The sequence below is a fragment of the Rattus norvegicus genome, chromosome 5 (assembly GCF_036323735.1).
Source record: "Rattus norvegicus strain BN/NHsdMcwi chromosome 5, GRCr8, whole genome shotgun sequence".
Taxonomy (NCBI): Eukaryota; Metazoa; Chordata; class Mammalia; order Rodentia; family Muridae; genus Rattus; species Rattus norvegicus.
In genome coordinates this window covers 140,902,899-140,926,473 of record NC_086023.1, presented here as the reverse complement: position 1 = coordinate 140,926,473, position 23,575 = coordinate 140,902,899, and the positions used below count along the sequence as shown (strand labels likewise).

Genomic DNA, 23,575 nt, shown 5'->3' with positions numbered 1-23,575 from the left:
CTTCTTCTAGTTGAAGGAATTTGCCAACTTTGACTTTGATGTCTGGAGGAAAAAGTATATGCGTTGGATGAATCACAAAAAGTCTCGAGTCATGGATTTCTTCCGGCGTATTGACAAGGACCAGGATGGGAAAATAACACGTCAGGAGTTTATCGATGGCATTTTAGCATCTAGTAAGTTCATTTTTATTCTACACAAAGGTCACACCTGGATTCCTCATACTTGATAGAAATTATAATGTTCTGACAAAGTAGTCTTTCTGAGGTAAGACCTGGAGAACCTCCCTACTGAATGTAATCTGCAGTTTTCATGGATGGCAGAATCTCATTTCACCAGGAAGAAAAGAGTTCAAACATGACTGTAAAGTCGGCAGGACAGGATGCTATTCCAGAGCAACAGTGTTTGAGACCAAGACATCATTCAACACATCCAACAATGTTGGCATAAACAAATGTTGAGTGATAATTGTATAGATGGTTGCAATATTGATTATATTTTTTACTGTATCTGAAGTCTGATTTTTTATCTTTTTTTTTTCTTTTTTCTTTTTTATTTTCGGAGCTGGGAACTGAACCCAGGGCCTTGCGCTTGCTAGGCAAGCGCTCTACCACTGAGCTAAATCCTCAACCCCTCTTTTTTTATCTTTTTAAAGTTAGATTTATTCACTATATTTTGTGTACGAGGGTTTGTTTGTTTGTTTGTTTGTTTGTTTTTTGCCTATGTGTTTATATGCTTGAATACCCTTGGAAGTCAGAAGAGGGCACTGGGTCCCCAGGATCTGCAGTTGTAAATGAATGTGAACCACCATTGGGTGGGAACTGGACCGTGTCCTCTACAACTGAAGCTGGTATTCTTACCCACTCAGCCAATGATTTGTATATTTAAAATTTATTTTCTCCTGAATTTTCCAGACTAGATATGTGTTGTTTTTTAGGAAAAGGAAAACAAGATATAATTCTTTTTTTTTTTTTTTTTTGGTTAGTTTGTATAATTTCCAACCAGCCATATCTATTTCAATGTTTCAAATTGTGTTTTCTTTTCCCAGAGTTCCCTACCACCAAGTTAGAGATGACAGCTGTGGCTGACATTTTTGACAGAGATGGGGATGGCTACATTGACTACTATGAATTTGTGGCTGCCTTACATCCCAACAAGGATGCCTATCGACCAACAACTGATGCAGATAAGATTGAGGATGAGGTACATATGGGGAGTTTAGAGCAGAGTATTTTAACTGTAGCTTTATACTGCCTGAGTGTGGATGTGTGGATCATCTTGGGTAGCAATCGCTTAGAGTTAATGTTCCAGGTTAGCCTTTGGATGCTGTTTCAACAAGTTCTAGGGGGCCTTTGGCTACTGCGTTCTAGCTTGCTCTAGAGCGTGGGTCCAACTCTAATGCTCATGTCTGAAGTACTGTCCAGTCCATGGAGGGACTTCAGATGCAGCATAAAGGGGTGAACTCTCATGGGGCTGTTGAGGTGGCTCCATGGGTAAAAGTAAGTGCTTGAATCCCTGGAACCACATAAATATGGAGAGAGATTGGTTTCTTGGGAATTTCAGGCTTTTAGGTAGGAATTTTACTCGGTTCATAATTTACTTTTTTGACCATTTGTTTTGATAGATCCATATTAGCACTTTCCTCTAAAGAATTTTGAAACTGGGCTGGAGAGATAGCTCAGTGGTTAAGAGCACTGACTGCTCTTCCAGAGGTCCTGAGTTCAATTCCCAGCACCACATGGTGGCTCACAACCATCTGTAATGGGATCTGATGCCTTCTTCTGTGTGTCTGAAGACAGCTACAGTGTACTTATATATAATAAATAAATCTTTTTTAAAAAAAGAATTTTGACACAATGATGAACTTTTTTTTCATCTGCTATTTTTTTCTCAGTATCTCATATCAAGTAGGGTTATGAATATTTCAAATAAAAGATAAATGCATGTATTAAAAGCTTAAAATGGGTTGGGGATTTAGCTCAGTGGTAGAGTGCTTGCTAAGGCCCTGGGTTCGGTCCCCAGCTCCGAAAAAAAGAACCAGAAAAAAAAAAGCTTAAAATGAACCAGGCATATGCTATTAATCCAGCAACTGAAAGGCAAAAGCAGGCATAGCTCTCTGTTGGGGACAGGCTAGTTTACATAGCAAGAACAGGACAGTCAGAGCCTGAGAGTGAGATCTTGTTTCCAAAAGAAAAAGACAACATGTTTAAAATAATGAATAGCCTTTCTGTTTATATTGTAAAACAAAAAGTCCTTCTCTGCTCTTACACTCTTGCTTTGTCAACTGACAGGTGACAAGACAAGTGGCTCAGTGCAAGTGTGCGAAAAGATTCCAAGTGGAGCAGATTGGCGAGAATAAATATCGGGTAAGCAAGAAAAGCCAACCATTCGTGGAGGTCATTTCCTCCTGTGTCATCCTGGCGCACAGTACAGCAGCTCCTGCTGCCTCCAGAGGCTCAGAACCATGGGCCTTCATCCGTAGGTGCCCAGTGCCATGCCCTGTGTAGTTCCATCTGGCTTATAGGTGACATGGTAGAAGACATTTTATAGCCCTCATCTCACTGCTGAGCAAAGACTTTAGGGGCATGAAGGTAAGGTGCCTTTAGAAACGGTTTTATTAGAGGACTTGGGAGGCAGAGTCTGGTATTTTTCCTTTAACCCCAGCACTTGGGAGGCAAAAGCAGAAGAACCTTTGCAAATCCAAGACCAACTCTACTTAGTGAGCTTGTAGTTAACCAAGGCCTATCACAAAAATGTCTCAGATTTTTTTTAAAAAGCAGGAATCAGGATGCTGGGGATGGTTCCGTATGTAATGAATGGTGCTTGCCACCAAGTCTGACAACCTGAGTTCAAGTCCTAGAGCCCCTGTTGGTAAAAAAGGAAACATACCCCAAAATTCTCCCCTTGAGTGTTTGTGCACATACATATTTTCTTTTGGGTTTTTTGTTTGTTTTGTTTGATTTTGGTTTTGTTGTTTGTTTTGGGGGGGGGGCGTGTTGGGAGTTTTAAATTCTGTTTTAATTTTTTTCCATTTAAAAAAAGAGTGGTTTATCCACAAGAACTGGTCATTGTGAGCCTAAATGGTTCCCATGCTTATAGAAGAGTATGTGTCAAAGCCCCAACATGTTGGTGTTCCTGTGCTGAGCTGGGCTCCAGCTGGGACCTACATGCACTGGAGAGCAGGTTCAATGATCTTCCCTGGGAAGACTTGTTAAGTATGACCAGAAATAACAGGAAACTCAGATTCTCAGATTCTAGCTCTTCTTGGGACTAGAGTCAGGGATGTAGTAAAGACATAAACCAGGACTCCTAAACTATATTCATCAGCTTGTCACGGGACCCTGAAATTTTAAGAAGAAACTCTGTAATTAGCAAGGAATATTTAAAGATGGCCATCTTGTGTTGGAGCATAGGAATCTCCAGGTTTCATTAGGAACTCGAGACTATTTCTGGGCTCAAGCCGTAGCTCAGTAAGGAAGTGCATGCATAGCGTGTATAAAACCCTGGGCTTAAGACTAGCACCGAGGCAGCAGGTCCTCCGCGTACCCCAAATCCATGTTCGTAGCTGAAGAGGGCAGGGTGATCCTGCCTCTTACCAACCAGAGCCCTTACTAAGCTCCAGGTAGTTCTGTGTTCATGCTGGGTTTTTGTTTTCTTGTGTTTGTTTATGAGTGAGATGGGTTGACAAAAGAAGCACAAGATGGAGAATTCAGGCTTTGTAAGACCATCATCCCAGTAAGAATGTGGTCTGTGTGAACTTAGACTAAGAATGTGATAAAATTGTTGTTTCTTAGTTTTAATTTGACAAAAATGTTCTCTTTTTTCCCTGCATCCTCTATTCTTATTGTCTATAGTTCTTCCTCGGCAATCAGGTACAGTGTGCCTTGCAATGTCCTTCTTGGTGGATGTGGTCTTTGTAGCTCATGTTGCCTGTTCTTTGCTTTGGGGAAAGGACACAATTGGAAGCATGCCTGGGTCACATCTGGTTGTCTTACCAAGTGGAGAAACTACTAGCAGACTTTTATTACAAAGCTGTCTTATCAGCAAAAAGATACAGTTTTGTATTATAAAAAAAACCAACAAAATGAAATTTGCCATTCCAAATTGTGCTAGCTAAGGCGATGATGTCACACGGTACTGAGTTATAACTGTTATGACTCAAGAGAAAATCGAGGCTCTGATATCAGCCCATTTCACCTGGAAAGACACATCTTTATTCGGGGTCAGAATACCATTGGCATAATTCTGTTTCATCACCAGTCTTTTAATAGTTAATACAAATTTTGTAATGTATACTTGAGTCAGAAACCCTGAACAATCTTAATATTATCCAAGTACTAACTTAATAGATAGAGGTATTTACAAAGATGCCTGAGAAGTACAGACAGCATATTGATTTCTGCCTAACACTTTCAGAATATAACAGCCAGTCAAAATGAAATGTGCTCAAATTAGAGGGAAGTCTTGACTCCACTTGGTAACTCTAACCTTTGAGATCTCTTGAGGGTTCTTGGGTGCTGTCTCTCAAATATAGAAGAAAGTTGCATGAGTAAAATCAATCTGTCTGTCAGGAGGTTAGAAACGCAGAGTTAATTGAAGTCCTCAATCAGTGTTAAGCCTTAGCTACTTCAGTAATAACCGAGGTAATATTCTGGGCCAATGGGAAGAACAAAAGCTAGGAAAACATAAAGCTGAGGACAGTCAAGTTGGCTTTAAGTAAACCACCACCAGCTGTGCATGGTACCTTCCTCACACCCGTGCTACTTGGGAGGCAAGTTTGAAGCCACCTTTGGAAACTTAACAAGTCCCTGTGTTAATTTTTGAAAATAAAAATAAAAAGGCTAATAGTGTATCTTAGTGATCGAGTGCTTGCTTGACACATCCCTAGAGTCTGTTCCCAATATTACAACTGTTCAATGATGATGACTATAGTCAAGTGCCCAGCATGCCTACCTCCTGATGACTGCACTTCCTGGGGTCCCTTTGATGGGGCACTAACACCCTCCTCCACTGCTCCATTAACCTGGGGAAGACTTGATGAATTATTCTAATAGTGTGAGTAGAATTGTTAAGTCCATTTTTTATATGTAGTGTTGGAGGCCTCAGAAATCATATGTCACACTCATGCAGCTAATGTCCTAAGAACCTAGGTTCCTGTGAGCAAAGGGAACAATGGCTGTCAAAACTCTGCCTCAGTTCTCTGTGGCTCTTCCACAGCCTAAGCTATGGAGCCCCACCACCACCACCACCACCACCACCACCACCACCACCACCACCACCACCACCACCACCTGGAGTGCCTCCTTTGGATTTCTGCAGCTCAATGAAAACATAGTAGAATCTTTCAGACAGCTTTGGGGAGATATGAAGGAAAAGCAACCATAAGATCAGTAGATTACAAACAGTAAGGTGTGGTATTCTAAGAAAGTAACCTAGACCACTCTTTCCTTTTTGACTCTGGGAGACACACAGGCGCATAGCCTTTCTATGTTTCACCTATCCAGAGAAAACCCAAAATAGTGACTCAGGTCACTAGTGACGCACCAGTCATCCCCAGAATCTGTTTCCTCCCTCCAGGCAGGGAGTAGCTTCCTTCCCAGAAAGTTCCTTTCCTTACAGCTGGGAGAAGTGCTAATACCGCTCCACCGTGTGTCAGTCTGGCCACGTTGTGTAGACATGTAAGTGCTGTAGGAGACAGATCGTGTAAAGCTGTTGAATTTTTGAAGTGAATGGAAAGGGAAGAGGAAGCACCTTCCAGACTTCTTCCTAGGCACACAGTGCGTCTGAGTCAGGTCAGGAAGAAATAACCAATGTTTACCATTACTTAGGAGGACAACTGTGTATCCTCCTCAGACATCCTTTCTTGCAAATCCAGTTTTTCTCCCTGTTTCAAAGTTAAGATTCTCCTATAACTTTGAAAATCCTAATTAAATGGTTAAGTCCTTTTTACCTCCCTGCCCCAACCATTCTTCTTAATAACTTTAGGCGTTCCATTTCTTTAATGTCTGGTTTGAGTTTGTTTTGGAATCTTGGTGTGTTTCTCTGTCGTAGCCTCCTCATTTGGAAAGGACAGTTTATACAAAGGGAAGCTCCATCTGTCAAGGTAGAACTAGGAAGTGGGCAGTTAGGACTAGAGACAACAAAAAGCTCATCTTATTTGTCCTAAGGTCCAGAATACTTATTGAACTGTTTCTAATCATGATAAGAGATTAAAATTTCTGTTTCTTCAACTAAATTTTAATTCTGTCTAATCATTTGTTCACTTGACTTTTCCTTTTGGTGACATCACAATCATTTAGGGGTACTTCTAAGGACCGGATGAAGAGACTCACAATTTTCCCTAAGCTTGTAAAGCTAGGAATAAGGATGCTTCCTTCGCAAGAGTTTCTTTAATGCTTTAGTGTTCGCTAGGATCCATTTAACCCTCCAGCACACTGTATTCAGAAGTTGAGCCCTCTCTTTAAGGAGATAAACATAGCAGTGCAGCCTGCTCCCTGGGGTGGAATCTTAGCAGAATCCAAGTGAACAAATCCAAGCCCATCTTCCCTCCTTTACCCTTGGTACAGGAGTCAGGGTGTGGCCACTGGGAGCTAACTTTACCCCAGCAGAAAGATTTTACAACATTGCTTCATAGCTTAGTCTTTCTGCTTTTCTATTTGCTAACGTTTTTGTGATAGTGTAAAATACAAAATTGAGTTCAGAACTCTTCCTAATATTATGTAATTCCTGAATACAGTCTGCTTTCTAGGGGTTTGGGGTTATAAGCGCTAAGGTGCTCTCATTAACTGAGTATCCCCTTGATTCCAGTTTGGAGATTCTCAGCAGTTGCGGCTGGTCCGTATTCTGCGCAGCACTGTGATGGTCCGCGTTGGTGGAGGATGGATGGCCCTGGATGAGTTTCTAGTGAAAAACGATCCCTGCCGAGGTAAGGAAGCACCTGCCCATGGGTAACACGTCTTTCTGAGTTTTGTCTTGTTAAGGTATTAAATATCATCCCACTCATCCCAGATTAGGACCCAGGGTTTCAGGTACAAAAATCTGAAGAAGCTGATGCTGTCAGGAAAGAATGAAGAAATAAGAATTAAGAATTTTTTGGTGTCTCTAGGCTCTCACATTTTGGGAGGTAGAGGCAGGAGATGAGTTCAGAGTCATCCTCAGGTTCATAGCAAGTTCAAGGCTAGAATGAAACCCTGTCTCCAAAACAGAAAAGGAATGTATTGGTGTGACTACATTTAGGGTGTGACATTAGTACTAACCTAGACCCCGAAGCCTTGTGTATACTTTGACGTTCCTCTTTCGTGGAGCCTAGGAGCGTGCTAAGCCCTGCCCATGCATAGGAATAGTGACTGTTCTAAGAGAGGGGAAGCTAATGGACATACGCCACCACCCCAGGCAACAGAAAACCACCAGCTTGGCTTGAGCAGATAGTAGTTACAGCTGCAGCAGGGGACAAATGGCCAAATCCCAGCTGCTGCATCCTGCCCAGCCATATCCACTCCCTTCTCCTGTCAGGAGAGCTGCATGTGGGTACACAGGAGGCCCAGCTGTCTTGTCTTCTTCCTTGACTAGGTTCTGTGGTTCCTGCTGTCTCTGTCTTTGTGTTTACATCTTTTTTATTCCAGTTCATCATCCTGGGAGTAAAATAAAGCGCTCTGATTCCAGCTCTTCAATTTCCAGTCAGTCTCCCATAGGTTGGCTTTTATGCTTTGTCCCTCTTCCCCTACACCCCGGTACTCTGAGAATGGCTTTGCTTAAACTGTAACATCTTGGCTCTGATATCTGCTGCCTTAGTGAATGCTCAAAATAGCCAAATCAGTGCTTTTCCAACAACTCCAGGTTGACAGGGTATAAAATGTTTCTATTGAGATGATATCCACAGAATTTGAATACTGCTTAATAATTACCTCTGCATAAGCACTTTAAAAATAACACATTTGCATCTCCTATCCAGCTTATGAGGTATAGATTCTGTTATCTCTATTTTATAGAGGAGGAACTTGAGGTATGGAAATTTAAATAACTTAAAGGGATGGCCATGGTTGAAGTCAGAACAGCTAGGCTCTTAATCGGGTGGTCCTGACCACCACCCTGTATGTGGTTTTTATTATTCTGAAGGATTAGAGAAACCCAAAGGGTGTATAGTTCTCACTGGGTGCTGGGTATCTACAAATTTAATTCACTCCAGCAAGCCAGAATAATAGCTAAGCAATAATATTTCCCATCAGAAGTGTTGGGGGTTTTGTTTTTTTATAAAGATTTATTTATTTTATTCATATGAGTACACTGTAGCTGTCTTCAGACACACCAGAAGAGGGCATCAGATCTCATTACAGATGGTTGTGAGCCACCATGTGATTGCTGGGAATTAAACTCAGGACAGTTTAGGTTTGACAATACCTTTTCTGATAAATTCTAAAAGGATTTAATTAATTTTAATATTTAATCATATCATGGACCAGTATCATTAATTTAAAAGTCTTTTCACTGTTTTAAATAAGTAGCAATACATATATCATTTTAATCTTTGTAAGAACAACAAAAAAATGTTCTATAAATGTGTTATGGTCCCATTTTTCTTGCTGGGTATCAGGTCAGACTAAGCAACAGCGATGCTGCCTGCATGTGGCATTTATAACCCTTGGTCCCTGCTTGTCTGCTGCCTGCTCTGTTCACAAGTTTATTATGCTGCTGGCTGGTGAGAGCACTGCCTGCTTACCTTACTCTGTAACAATTGGAGCTCCAAGGACATTTGGGAGGGCAACCTCATAGCTATTTTCTGTGGGGCACTGGTAGCCTTCTTCATCCTTCAGAGCAAGGTAAGACTCTCCAACTCTCCAGGATGCCTTGTTAGAGCTCAGCCATCAGCTTCTGTCCATTGGGTGAAATAGAAATCATGGCAGCTTTCAGTAACTGCCGTCAGTGGACTTTCTCGTCTCATGAAAACAGTGCCACAAGTAGACACCTAAGGGCAGTGAGCTGGAGGGACATGAGCATCAAGAAGACAGGTTACTTGCTGGGCCTAGGAGTATTTACCTATAATTCCAGCTATTTAAGGCAAAATCCAGAGGATCAAGAATTGTAGCCTGGGCTACATAGCAAGACCCTTCATCAAAAAATAGATGACATAGATGGATAAAATAATATTCCACTAGGTAGATTTGCTGTTTGTGTAGTTTTCTGATACTGCCAAAGGGTTTTGTTTGTTTCTTCTGTTTCTCTAATTCATGTGTTGCAAAGGAGACCATACGTAATGCTTTAGATGGAGATGAAAACAGTGCTTGCAGGCCTAGGGAGATGAGCTGGATCAGTGTGCAAGCCTGATACCTGGAACCCACCCATGTAGCGGAAGAAGAGACCTAACTCCCAAAGTTGTCCTCTGACTTACACATGCACAAAATAAGTAAATTAATTAAATTTAACTCATGTTCCTGATTTTTTAAAAATGGGTATACCTGTATCTAATGGACCATGTATATTTTAAAGGATTGCTATTTATTTAGTTTCCTGGGGGGAAAAATTGTATATATGTATGTAAAAGGAAGTAACAAATGAATTTATATTAATACTTCTGGGATAGGAAAAATGTAGGGATCTTCATTTATGGAGATTTAAAAGATGGTTTGGGGACTGAAGAAATGACTGGGTCAGCAACAAAGAGTTCCCAGTGCCCACATCAGGAGACTTACAACTGCCCCTTCTGGCTTCTGTGAGCACCAGCACTCATGTACATGTCCTCTCCCTGCCCCCACCACACACACACACACACACACACACACACACACACACACACACTCACTCACTCACTCTTCACATACAGTATAAAATAAAAATAAGAGCCAGAGCTGTTACACAGAGAAACCGGGTCTTGAAAAAAGGACAGACAGACAGACAAGGAGCTGGAGAGCTGGCCCAGCCAGCATTCAAGAGTTGCTTTTACAGAGGACACAGCTGACTGAGTTCCCAGAGCCCCGCCTGGTGACTCCCAGCCACCCATGACTACATTTCTTGGGGACTCTACACCCTCTTCTGAGCTCCAGGCATAGGTACACTGGTGTGTGCACAGACACGCATATGACTTATGACTCTGGGGAGGATGGGGGTGCGAATTTGTGTGCGTATATGTACCCATAGAACCAGAGTTAATTAGAGTCACTTAAGCATAGACATCTTACAGACTGTCACACCACTGAGGTAAATGTCTCTCCCTCCTGCATCAAAACTACTTATAGAAATGTATCCTAAGGAAAAAATCAGATGATTTACAAAAAAATATTTTAGAAGTTGTCCTAGCATTATAGTATTTTTAAAATGTAAACAAATTAGAAGCTCAGCATAGTAAAAGTGAGCAACTGGTCTTCTTGACAGAGGAAGACGGCTGGTGTGCTAAGACTGTAAAAGTCAGAGGATCATGTTGGGATGTTGGGATTTCCGCCCCAGTCATTCCTCTCACTGAACCCGGAGCTTGCTATTTGGGCTAAGACGTCATGGCTTCTGGGGCTCCAAGCGTGGGTCCTCATGCCCATAGAACCATCTCTCCCAAGCCAACTTTCCTATGGTTTTATCCTTTCTGAAATTTTTAAAAAAGGTCCTCTTATGCAGTAGACCTTTAGTCCGCAAATGCCATGGGGTAGTGGAGACAAGCTGGTGTACCTAATGCTATAAAGAGACGGCCAGGGGGGTTGGGGATTTAGCTCAGTGGTAGAGCGCTTGCCTAGCACGCGCAAGGCCCTGGGTTCGGTCCCCAGCTCCGAAAAAAAAAAAAAAAAAAAAAAAAAAAAAGACGGCCAGGGATGCCTTAAATAGAAGAGTCAAGATGGGAGGCAGGCCACCTCTTCTGTAGCTTGACTGGTCTACGTAGGTGCTTCCAATCCCTCTGTCTAATGGGACAGAGATGCTAATGAAGATTGAGCTAGTATATCATGTGGTCATACTCTTTAAATTCTAGTGAGGGAGGGACATAATCTTATCACTCCATGATTACAGTAGTCCTCTTCATTGTGTGTGTTGAGTTAGAATTTTGCTCTTTTTGCCCAAGCTAGTCTCAAACTCAGAGGCTGAAACACCCTCCCTGCCTCAGCCTGTGAAGTGGCTGGCTCATGCTACCACCTGTCTATAGCCCTCTGTAAAATGTTTTACATGTGCTGTCCACAACTTCCAGGGTTTCCTCTTAGGTCCCCTGCTGTTTCTCAGGCAGCTTGTAGAGAAGGAAACCGTTGAGTGCTTATGGAGTCAGGGCTCCGCCCCCGCTCTGCCAGATGAACAGGTCACTGCAGAGCATCGTCAGGGAGAGACCAGAGAACCTGCCCCCACAGCAAGCGTTTCTTTAAGCTAGCAGTGTCTTTACACTAACATTTGTTCTGGCTGGGCTTGATATCTCGGACTAAAATCCGTGTTTTATCAGTTCTGCTCTTATAGCTCCAGAAAACCAGGAGCCAGCACTTACTTGGCCTTCAGTGCTGCTCCAGATTCTTCCACTGCCACCCTTTCTCCTACTTGAAGCTGTTCCTTCGACTTCCTACTGCTTTCAGCTTTTTACTTAACAAATTCTCACTCACGGTTTTGTGCATGGTCTTGATCTTTCTCTCTCCCTACATGTTTACTTCTTAGACTGTCCTCATCCTTACCGCCCTGGCTTCCTGAACCTCTCGCTTTAGAATTGTTACTGACAGAGTTCAAATGAAAGCGTCCTGATTTCATTATGTGCTTTTCTCTATGTTATTATCATATACCCTGAAAATTTTCAGTAAAAAGTACACATGTCTATGAGAGAGAAAATAGTTTAAGGTCAGAGGCTTGTGTCCTGTTGCGTCTGTGTCTCTTTGAGCAGCTACAGTTTGCTTACCCCAGGGGATAGCATCAAAACCTGAACATGAATGACAGCAGAGCGGACAGTCCCCTGTTCACAGGCTTGCTTGTTACAGCAAGCTGGGATCTTAGCCAGTGTCTGCTTTGGGTCAGAACAGGACAAAGCTGGTTTTGAAGAATCCATAGGTGGTATAAAACCTATGCACAGCTTACTGTTATCATGGGGTCAAGCAGCTGTATGACCGTCCAAGATACATCTTTAAGATAACTGACATCCGCATGCCTTTGTTCATTCTCTTTTAGCACGGGGCAGAACTAACATAGAACTTAGAGAGAAATTCATCCTGCCAGAAGGGGCATCTCAGGGGATGACTCCATTCCGGTCACGGGGTCGAAGATCCAAACCATCTTCCCGGGCAGCTTCTCCCACCCGCTCCAGCTCAAGTGCTAGTCAGAGTAACCACAGCTGTACGTCCATGCCTTCTTCTCCAGCCACCCCAGCCAGTGGGACCAAGGTATGTGCGACCTCCTTATGTTGCCTTCCCTACTCCCATCTTGGTAGCCTCTGAAAAGACTAGCAAGAAGAAGAACAACCAAAACATAAAGAACAGCTCTACCCAGACCCTCAGGGTGCCCAGATCACCACCTTTGAAGTAATTAGTAAAGTGCCTATTCGGGCTGGTGACATCTGAAGCACTTCTGTCTTCTTACTCCCAGTTGAGGAGTTTGACTTGTCAGACTTAGGGTTACTGGTTTGGAAAGGGCAGGTACTGTCCATGCAGCTGAAGCTGACAGATGAGCTTGCCGCATAGTGGGCTCCACGTGAAAGACGCCCGTCCACCTGCGGCATCTTGCCTCATCGGACTTATGGATATTTTATTTGTTTTCTGTTTAAAATTTAGTGTCTTTTTTTTTTCCCCCAATTTACTCCCCGTTCTGTCCCATCTTCAATTGTTCCTGCCCCTCCCTTTGGATTTCTGTTTCACAGACTCCACTTCAGTTCTCTCGCTGCTATGACAAACCCTGGTTGGTAAACAGTAAAGCTGGCACACATGTCAAGGACAGCCATTGTCCTGACCTCCAGCTACTCAGCCCTGAGGTAGAGTATGGCTTTGCTGAGTGAGACATGGTCACGAAGAGGCCCTCACTCATGCCAAGAACCTGACATGAGCCCGATGTCTCTTCCAACTCTGGGGTGCTTGCTGACACAGCTGATTGATCAAGTTGGTCAAGTGTTTTCAGGAGTTTCTAACTCGGATTTACCAAAATTGGAGATGAATAAGAGATTCCTAAACAAGATTGTTTAACAGCTTTACACGTCTTTAGCATGACATTTGTTCAGGATGCTCAGTCATTCCTGACCATTCACTTGTCGATATTACTTTAATTAGGTCTCTTGGAGTCTCCAAATGTTACCTACACAGACGAGTTATAAACACTTGAAATTAATCTACAGTGCATGTTCACCAATGTCTATGTTTAGGACAAGAGGATGATTTGCCAGACCCCTTCCCAGGGTGGTTGGTGCTGCCACATTGGTTCAAGGCATGGGTGCTTATCTGTTTCAGCCAAGCACAGTTTCCCTACTAGTGACCACTGCTCTGGGGCTCCAGTTCCACCTTTCTTGGTTCCTTGGCCTAGACACCTGGATTTCTGTAGCTTTGATTTGAATGCACATACCAACAGTTAAGCATGTCCAAATGCAGACCAGTGTTAGAGAAAAAACCTAGCCGGTGTCGTGGCACCCCCCTGCATGCAGCGTGTGGGAGACTGAGGCAGTGTGCCGTAACATCCCGGCCACGTGGGCTGTGTATTGAGAGCCAGCCTGTCTCAAAAGAGGAAAAGAACAAAACTGAAACAAAGCCCGGGCAGACAGGCTTGTCCGACAGCAGCATACTTGGCATCTCTCAGCCCCTGCAGGGAACGTCGAGGTCTCAGACCTCTAAGCCCAGTGTTGCCTTCAGTCAGGCAGAGCTTCAGCTGGAGAAACGGCACAGGAGCCAGAGGCAGTGAGTGACTGAGAGCCCAAGACTCAGCTGGCCTTGGCTCTCTTCCTCTGTGACAGAGTGCATCGGATTCTGAGAGATGGGCCTTTCTGTTTTACTGTACAATGTAATCTTTTACTTCAAGTTCTTTACTCATTGATGCCCTGTGGCCAGGCCAGGCCCTAACTTAGAGCCCCAGCCCAGAGGCGCCAGAGCTGTGGACTCAGGCAACAATGCTCAGGGTCAGGGTAGCTCTTGGAACTGGGGCTCCTCCTCCTGGGTGACCAGGAGAGTTCCTGCTTGAGTGGTAATCACTTCCTGTCGCTTGTGCTCTCCTTCATGAAGAAATCCAGCCTGCACAATGAGATAGGCCGCTTTACTCTCCTTCCATATACGCATCTTAAAGGTCCTGGAAAACAGTTTATCCAACTCACTTCAGAGAGACTGGAGTTATAGTCCATCTTTTAAGTAACATTTTAAATCTGACTTTGAAACATTCTTTCTCTACATTAAGTCTATGGAGGTGTAAGCTCCTCCCAGTAACAACAGTCATGAAATGCAATTCCTTCAGGCTAGGACGCTTCTGTGCACTGTTACTGAGCAAGGTCGTATAGTCTGCCGCATGGTTTTAGGTTCTAAGACATGACACAAAAGCTCCTCCCTTTATGAAATTGATGCTTTAATTTGGGACAGATGCAATCAGCAGATATAGATGTCAGGCAATGAAAAATGCTCTCCCTAAACATTGAAAAGCAGGAGCAGAAAGCTTCAAGTGGTACTGAGAAATGAGGCTTCTCTGACAAAAATACCCTCTCAACATGGCCCCTGAAGTGCATGGTCTAAGCCGTACATGTGTTTGGGGAGGAAGGGTACTGTACAGTGACAATGTGGGCTCAGTTCAGAAAACGTAGACAGGACTGCTCTGAGCTGTAGGCCAAACAGCAAGGAGACCCAGACAGTTTGCTGAAGGGAAGGGTATGTGATGGAAATGCAGAGACAAGAGTGGTCCCTCATTTCCTGAGGGAGAATTCATAAAGAGATCTTGGCTACAGTTGTTGCTAGTGCTTAATGGTGGCCGGTGGGTGTTACTTGACTGTGCTAGAGTGCTGCCCCAGCACGTTGGTACTCAGGGGTGTTTGGATTTCTTTTCTTATAACCCATCGCTGTATCCATTTGTAGCCAGAGTAGCTCACCACCAGATCTCAGTTCCTAGGGGAGATGTATCAGCAGGATAACAGCCATTCCACAATCACCATCCTTAAGGGATAAGAGGTGGCAGAAGACACACTGAAGCTTAAAACTTCTTTTTTGAGAATATTTTTAAAAAATTCATGATCAAGGACATTTTGCAAATAAACCTTTGTTTTCCAGGACTTTTTAATTTGCTTTTTCAAATGGTTATCTATAGAAAGCCTTTTAAATAGACAATTCAACTCAATTACACACCTATCAAATTTTATCAACTAATTTTGATCTTTTGTTATTTTTAAGGTTATTTCATCAACAGGCAGCAAGCTGAAAAGACCAACACCAACTTTTCATTCTAGCCGAACATCCCTTGCTGGTGACACCAGCAATAGTTCTTCCCCAGCTTCCACAGGTGCCAAAACTAATCGGGCAGGTAAGTGCCCATGCATGGGCTGAGGGTGGGAGGGATAGCACAGCTGCTTTGAGCTGGGGAGGCATTGGCCTCTCAGGAGCCATTGCTGGAAGAGCACTTAGGGTTGTTGGGCAGCCATTGCTTTTTTCTTGCTACCGTAACAAACTGTCCTCCTACACTAAACACTGAAGCCCTTGTTCTGGATCAGAAATGATCGCAGTTGAGTAAAAGGAAGAAAGGGCCAGCCCTGTGCTGAAGGAAGCTACTGGTTAGTGCCCTGCCCCATTTGCCATGTCTTTTGTGGCTGCTGGTGAACAGGGAAAGTGGAGCTAGCTGACTGCCACTCCTCCTGGGAACCTGAAACTTGTCCCCTCCCCACCTGCACCTCCATTTACCCTCTGTTCACACACACTACCAACATCAGTTCACCCACCTATGCCGTGGCAATTGAGTAGCTTTGAAAGTTGGTCCAGCCGCTAACAGCAGCTGCTTTCTGCTCCTCATCAGGATCTCGTAGATAGCCTCACAAACCAGAAAAGGCTCACCTCCTGTTGTCGGGATGAAGTGTGGGTCCAGAATGGCTGTGATTTCCCCAAGACCATGCAGCAAATCAAGAGCCATTACCTGCAGCCCTTTGGCCTCCCGGTCACTTGTGTTTCCATTTCAGTGTTTTCTCCATTAAGTCTCCTGCTTGATTCTTAAATTCCAGACCCTAAGAAGTCTGCCAGCCGTCCCGGGAGTCGGGCCGGGAGCCGGGCCGGGAGCCGAGCCAGCAGCCGTCGAGGAAGTGACGCCTCTGACTTTGACCTTCTAGAGACACAGTCAGCGTGTTCAGACACTTCTGAGAGCAGTGCCGCAGGGGGGCAGGGCAGCTCCAGAAGAGGGCTCACCAAACCCTCCAAAATCCCAACCATGTCTAAGAAGACCACCACTGCCTCCCCCAGGACTCCATGTCCCAAGCGATAACACTGTACAAGCAGCCCACACCACTCTCCACTTTGAATCCTGCTTCATACGTTGGGTGTATATTTATTCTGAACGGGAGAAGTTATATTGTTAAAATTGTAAAAGAATAATTGTGTTATGAAGCTGCCTTATTTTTTTTCCTTTTTGTAAGTTACTATTTTCATGTGAATATTTATGTAGATAAAATTTGACTCCTGGTAACCCTGTAACAGACAGGGCCCAGAGATGAAATATTTGAGGAAAACAAAAGGTCAAGATGCAGATGTATTAAAAAGAAAAGCCTCGGAATAGGGTTTCCTGTGGGGCAGGGTTATAAACCTGCTTTATCTTTTAGGATTATTCCTAAATGCATCTTCTTTATAAACTTGACTTGCTATATCAGCAAGATAAATTATATTAAAAAAAATAAGAATTCTGCAATGTTTAAGGAACTCTTCTTTCTAAATCACAGACACCTCAACTAGCAAGAGTTAAGGAGAGGACACTTAAGGTTGCATTTCCATTGTTTTACTGCTGTGTAATTTTAGCTGAAGAGACAGAACCTCATCTAGATAGCCTTTGCACATGATAGAGCAAAGAGTCCATTGCAATACTGTCTTAAAGTAATGTCTCAGTACGGGGTGTTAAAGGGCACATAGCTGCTAGGATTCAGGGGTAAAAGGAAACTTCAAAACATTGGGGTTTTAAACTGATTTGTAACAAACTGTCCAACCCAGCCCTCAATGACTCCTGTGCTCACCAGGCCCCAGGCCCCTGGTGAGGGGACTCCTTGGAGGCACTGTGAATTACAGATTTGTTTATCTGCTTTTTTTTTTTTTCTATTTATTTAAATGGTCGATCAACCTCCCATAAACTGAGGGATGACTTCCATGCACCCATTTTGAAATGTGGACCTAAGACAAACACTGACTCATCCTTAACGGAGTTCACCAGCACACCAGTCCGTTTGCTTCCGTCTCCTGTGTGTGTAATAAAGTCAGCTGACCAAGTAACCACAGAGGGGCTGTCTGGGGCTCCCGTTTTTTTAGCTGCTGTTCCTTGTCAGCTCTGACCATGTTGCTGTGTGATTATCTCAATTGGTTTTAATTGAGGCAGAAACTGAAGCTCTACCAATGAACTGTTTAAAAACAAGACACACTTTTGTATTAAAATTGCTTGCAGTAACAAATGTTTTGTAATTCCTGGCTTTATTCTGAACCACTACTTTATATTTAAATGTTACCGCTAAGGTATGAAAATGTTGTAGTACCTAAATACATCATTCAACAAGAGTTTTCTTGATGGAAAAAAAATCATAGAACGCATTACTCTTTTTCTTTATCTTCCCTTGTTAATTTTAACGAGGCTACAGAGAAGTGGGATGTTTTCACACAGATACACAGGGAAGGGATCCTGTCTACCTACGTGATAACAGTGTGTGAGAAATTTACCTTGAGACAGGCAGACTTCCCTCGGTTTGCTGAGATTTCTGTTAGATGATGGAATGTCACAAGCCAGACTAGTTACCCTGTTAACCTTGAAACTGCTGTATAGGATGCAAACAGATGGCCAGGCAAGCCAAGGCCTGCAGAGAACCTTATTCTGGTAAACTGGCTCACCGGACAATACCACACCGCAAAGAGCTGATTTGGGGCAGGTTATATGGGAGACGGGTGATCAGATGGGGCCACTTCTAAGAGGTGTTTGTGGCCAAATGATGCACGTGGCCTGCTGCTTACCTAGACAGATGTCTTGCAGTTCGTAAGTCTCAGGAGCCAACGTTTCCTCCAGTGTTCTTGAACTTACTAGTTTGCCTCGCCCTCTTGTCATAGTCCACAGTGGATAGGAGCAGAGGGAATGGCTGCCCTGAAGCCCTCTTGCTAGTTTCTAAACTTGTGAGGAAAACACTACCTAATTATTGCGGAAGACAAATCAGGTGAAGCTAAGCCCACTGGATATCTGGTCTCACTTCTGGAAGGCAGTCTATTCTGCTCCCTCTGTTTTCTAAGTGGAGAGGAGGTATGTTCATGAGATCACAGTGTGAAGCCACTGGTGGGCTCTGCTGGAGTTGAGTCTTGAACGCCTGTGCTAATCTGATGTCTCCACTTCTCCAGCCCTTAGCTGGCCCTGAGAACTAGAACAAGCAGATACTAACTTGGGTGAGAGCAAAGGGGACCTAACTCAGATCTGTGATCTCACTCATTAAGACACATGCCCCTCAAATTCTAGAATTTGGCAAGATGTAAATGCATGTTTGCCAAAGCTACGTAAGGCCAAATGTACAAACTGAAGGGAATATGTAGCCTGGTGAGCTCCACACTTACTCTTTTCACAGAACTGAGTGACCTTAAAGCTGTCAGCTTGGGACTGGAGAGCTCAGCAGTTAAGAGTGCCTGCTGCCTCTGCAGAGGACCTTTTCAGTTCTCAGCACCCACGTGGTATACATGTGACTCTGGCTCTGGGGAATCCGTTTCCTGGAATTCATAGATACCTGCACACACTTCCACATACCCACATGCTACACATAATTAAAAATAAGTATTTGGGGCTGGAGACATGTTAAGAGCATTTGCACTGGATGGTCGTGGTGCACTTGGATCTCTGAGTTCTGGTCTGCAGAGTGAGTTCCAGGATAGAGCTACAGAGAAAAAAGCATTTGCCACTCTTCCAAAGAACCTGGGTTTAGTTCCCAGCACCATTATCAGACCCTATAGGCATCTGCACTTACACGTACATACCTACATGACAGACACACACACACACGGAGGAACCAAGCCAGATAAAGGTTTAAAATGCTACAGAGGCTGACAAGGGTAGTTGGCTGCAAAGGTGCGGACCACACAAGCCTGGAGACCTGCCGTTAATCCCCAGAACCCACAAACAGGTTGGGAAGAGATTCCACAAAATCTTCTAACCTCTACTCGAGTCTCTTCCCCCGTAATAATAGTTCTGAGACGTGACTCCAAAAATACACGTTTGATGGCCAGTGAGAAGGTTCAGCAAATAAAGATGCTTGCCACCAAGGCTAAGGACCTGAGCTCAATCTGCAGCCCACATGGTAGGAAAACCCAACGACTCCTGTAAGTTGTTTTCTGACCTCCACACATGTGACATGCACATGCATGTGTCCACACATACATCGACAGCTAACACTTGTGGAATGCCAGCATTCCACACACTACAGAGGACTCGCACTCTAGGTACACCTCAATATACATCCCAATTCCATGATCTTGAGTCCCCCTATGGATAAGAAAGTTCCGTAACTTGGCAAAGTCAGTCAGCAGGTGATCCAGAAAGTTCAGGTTTTGACACAATCTTCTTCAAGAACCTTTAGCCACCTTCGTCTTTCTGCTGTTCCACTCACAGGAGCCCACCTTCTTTTCCTGGCACCGCTCCTCTGCCCTTCCAGAAACTTCACCAGCTCCTCTGGGGGGAATGCCACTTTCATTGTGCTTTTGGAAATGACCAAGTTCACAAATGGTCAACACCATTAGAGTGGGGACTGCTCAAAAAGTGGAGTCTTGGTTCAGGGCTCAGGACAGAGCAGCCCACCACACAGGTTGCCAAGTTGGATTGTCGACGGAGGCTCTTCGATGGCTGACTGGCTAAGCCCTGTTTTAGTTTATGGAATAGGATGCACTGTGGAGAGAGTAAGTGGCTAACTGCTAAGCTGACATGAATGTTTCAGCCCTAAGAGCCAGCCCCGTGCTGGGCTGCTTACTGTAAGTAGCCAGTAGCCCAGGATAGCCTAAAATGCAACCTGAGAACTGCAGGTGTGAGGCTCTGGAGGGTGTGGTGTGGAGGCTGGTGCAGAAGGGTCCAGAGGGCATGGGGTGAGGGAGGGCACTGTGGGCAGGAGACTCAAGAGCTCCTGAACAAAAATTATATGGACAATCTCTTTCTACCTCAGTCATCAAGCCCTGTGAGCTCAGCCCCCCACCTTTCACCCCAGCCCTTTCCCTATTACTGTCTGTCTCCAACGTCAGCCCCTGACCTGTCTCCCTGCTTCCTACTCACACTTCCCTCAGCATTCCAGCTCTAGCCTCAACTTGGGCAGTTTCAAAGGCTTCTTGGCAGCATCATCCTTAAAAGCCCAGCACTTCCCCCTTCCTACCTTCTTTTCTCTTCCTCCCTATATCTTCCTCCTCCCTATCTCTTCCTCCACCTCGACCTCCTCTCCTCCTCCCCTCTTCTTCCCATCCTCCTCCCCCTCCTCCCTGTATCTCCCCCCTCCTTCTCCTCCTCTTCCTCCCCCTCCTCCTCCCTATATCTTCCTCCTCCCTATCTCTTCCTCCACCTCGCCCTCCTCTCCTCCTCCCCTCTTCTTCCCATCCTCCTCCCCCTCCTCCCTGTATCTCCCCCCTCCTTCTCCTCCTCCCCCCTTCCTTGTTCTGTTTGTTTTTGTTTTGAGACAAGGTATGACAGTAGCTATGAAGCTAGTCCTGGCTGAACTATGTAGACTATTCTGGCCTTGAATTTACAGCCATCTCCCTGCACCTTCAGTTTTCTGTGTTGAAGTTCACTCCTGTTCTTCCTCCCAGTCCCATGCTCCCAGAAATAAGACTCAGACTCAAGATATATTTACAAATACCTAGGCCATATAGCTAGGCTCTTCCCTGACTAGATCATAACTTAAAATAACTCACTTATTCTGATCTACATTCTGCCATGTGGCTGGTGCCATCCTCAGGTGACATCTACCTCATCACATCTTCTTGGGTGAATCTCCCGCCCCTGATACTATCCCAGAATCCTTTCTGCCTACGGAATGGCCCACCTCCAATTCCTACCTAAGTTATAAGCCACCAATTTTATTGACCAATAATACTTATAAGAGATTCTCTCTACAGCTCTGTCTTTTTTTTTTTTAAACAGCTCTGATAAAGCACTGTCACTACTACGTATCATAAAGCAGGTACAAGCTATTTTACATCCACAGAGGTATGATACAGTATGCAGCTCTGTGTCTTAACAGAGGCTTTGAAGCAGTACGGAAATTGACCTGTTGGATAAAAGACTGTGCATGGGGCTGGAGAGATGGCTCAGTGGTTAAGAGCACTGACTGCTCTTCCAGAGGTCCTGAGTTCGATTCCCAGCAACCACATGGTGGCTCACAACCATCTGTCATGGAATCCGATGCCATCTTCTGGTGTGTCTGAAGACAGTTACTGTGTACTCACATACATAAAGTAAATAAATAAATCTAAAAAAAAAATAAAAAAGTGTGCATGATTACTTGAAGGGATGAGTTGATACTTGAAGCCTTGAAACAAGGCTGGAGTTATCTGGGTTCAGTTCCCAGAACATCAGGGGGCTCACGATGGGCTGTAATTCCAATTCCAGGGGTCCTATTGCCTTCTTCTGGGGTCAGGGGACACTTGCACACAGGAGGCACACACAGTTAAGAAAAAAGAAAACTTCAAAGGATCACACAGCATTCTTTTGGCAGGCATTATACAGTTATTTGGATCTGTATCTTGAAGGCACACTAGAGAATCCTTAATTGGCCCAGACCTTCATGTAGCACCACCTGCAGGGCGGTTTATACTCTCTCCCCTGGAAGCCTCTCTAGCAGCCGTCCCTCACCTCCAGTTCTACAGTTGCACTGTTGTGCTACTTGAGGTAACGTGCTTAACCTTCAGCTTTCCCATTTGTTTAAAAAAAAAAAAAGCTTTTGTGGGGCACAGTAGCACATGCCACAGTCCCAGAGGCAGGGATGGGAAGGCATATCTATGAGGTTAAAGCCAATCTGTTCTATAGGTCAAGTTCCGGGTCAGTCAATAGTGAGAACCTGCCTCAGAGCGAGGGAGGGGAGGGGGCCGCTGGTACAGGAATCCGGAGATGACATTCCCAAATAGCACCTCCCAAGGGGAAGGAAAAGAACAAGCCATCAGCCTCGAAGCTCAAGTGGCTGAAGGAGAGGATGTATTTGGTGTCTATAGCATCTTCACCTCCTTCAGTGACTCCTTTGTCCATGTTACCCATGTGGACCAGAGAGGTGCAAGGAGCTGGGCGGCAGCATTGTCCTGCCTATCAAACTCCGGACTGCAGGAGGAAACAGAACCAAGAGCCCTGGATCTGGAGCCCAGTCAACCCTCAGCGCTCTTGCTTGTTCAGGGACATGAAGGTTGGGTTGTCACTCCCATCCCCAGTGACAGCACTCGAAGGAAGGGGGTCATCGTGGTCTGTGAACAGGACTTCTCGAAATTATTTTCTGTTAAATTGCTTTGTGTAAGCTAAGAAAGAAAGAGGGAAAAAAAGAAAAGGAAGAAAAAGAAAAGAGGCAGCTGTGTGCCCATCATGGCTTGTAAACACTAATGGGTCTGGAAACCGTGTTACCTGTCATTATGACACTCCCAGACTTGACACAGCCATTCATTCCCTCGGCTGGATACTTTCCTCCCACTGACTTCCGTCTTCCAATTCCTTCCAGCCTTCCGGAGCTCATTCTCGGTTCCACTTGAGCCACACCAACACCTTTATTGTCAGTGTCAGTGCTGTGGCAGCCGCCTTAGGAGGCAGGAAAGCATAAAGGGGAGGAACCAGTCAGGGAGTTTTTGCAGGGTCCCTTTCTTGCAAGCCCCTGGAGGCTGTCACAAATGAGATATGCAAAGGTGACCCTCCTTCGGGAGGCTCGGAGCCCATCCCAGGTTGGATCTACAACGGAATCCGCTGGGCGGAGAATGAGTCTGGCGCCGAGGAGTAGCGGGAGCTGGGCCCTGGTTACTTCTGGCAACGGAATGTGCCCCACCCTCACTGCACTGCTGGCACCCGCCGGGCCCCCGACGGCCGGAACTAGGGGCGCGTACAGAGACTCCCAGAGCAGAAGGGAAACGCTGCGGGTCCCACCCCTGCTGGGATCCCACCCGCGCGCCTAGGGCGCGAGTGTCTGCTTCAGAGACCCCAATGTCTTCCCATGGAGCCAGGTATGCGCTCCGGAAGCTGGCTAGGGACCCAGGGTAAAGGCGTCTCTCCAGCCTGCCTGTACCCACCTACTGGTGCCCTAGGCGGGTCCCACCACTTTGCGTTGTTGAGACCATCCCTGGGCGTCACTCGGCACTCGGACCCGCCCCTCGATTCCCCATTGGCTGATCCTGGCAGGGGTGGGGTCAAGAAATTGTTCGCCGGCCTGAGCTGCCACCCAGGTCCAACTCCAGACACTCGCGGGTCAGCGCCGTGAGAGCCCACGTTGCTCTGAGGGACCTACGGGCGCAGCGATCGCCTGCCGAGTGCGTGGTGC

General features: G+C 45.1%; 1 protein-coding gene and 1 pseudogene across 29 annotated transcripts in view; both read left to right on the top strand.

Moving 5' to 3' along the window:
* Macf1 (microtubule-actin crosslinking factor 1) overlaps positions 1 to 17,645 on the top strand; it is a 325,299-nt gene extending 307,654 nt beyond the window's left edge. For 18 of the 29 annotated variants that reach the window (XM_063288002.1, XM_063287999.1, XM_063288000.1 and 15 more), the window contains 10 exons: positions 11 to 173; positions 1,046 to 1,200; positions 2,289 to 2,363; positions 3,852 to 3,869; positions 6,805 to 6,922; positions 7,620 to 7,688; positions 12,106 to 12,317; positions 12,791 to 12,901; positions 15,279 to 15,408; positions 16,097 to 17,521. In XM_063288002.1, the coding sequence (XP_063144072.1) occupies positions 11 to 173; positions 1,046 to 1,200; positions 2,289 to 2,363; positions 3,852 to 3,869; positions 6,805 to 6,922; positions 7,620 to 7,688; positions 12,106 to 12,317; positions 12,791 to 12,901; positions 15,279 to 15,408; positions 16,097 to 16,353 (1,308 nt within the window). In that variant the 3' untranslated portion in view covers positions 16,354 to 17,521. Of the gene's footprint in view, positions 1 to 10; positions 174 to 1,045; positions 1,201 to 2,288; positions 2,364 to 3,851; positions 3,870 to 6,804; positions 6,923 to 7,619; positions 7,689 to 12,105; positions 12,318 to 12,790; positions 12,902 to 15,278; positions 15,409 to 16,096 lie in introns of all 29 variants that reach the window. The other 11 variants (XM_039110340.2, XM_039110338.2, XM_063287991.1 and 8 more) reach the window with 7 other exon arrangements.
* Positions 17,646 to 19,387: 1,742 nt separating this feature from the next.
* Positions 19,388 to 22,948, top strand: Rps14-ps5 (ribosomal protein S14, pseudogene 5; annotated as a pseudogene).
* The last annotated feature ends 627 nt before the right edge of the window (positions 22,949 to 23,575 follow it).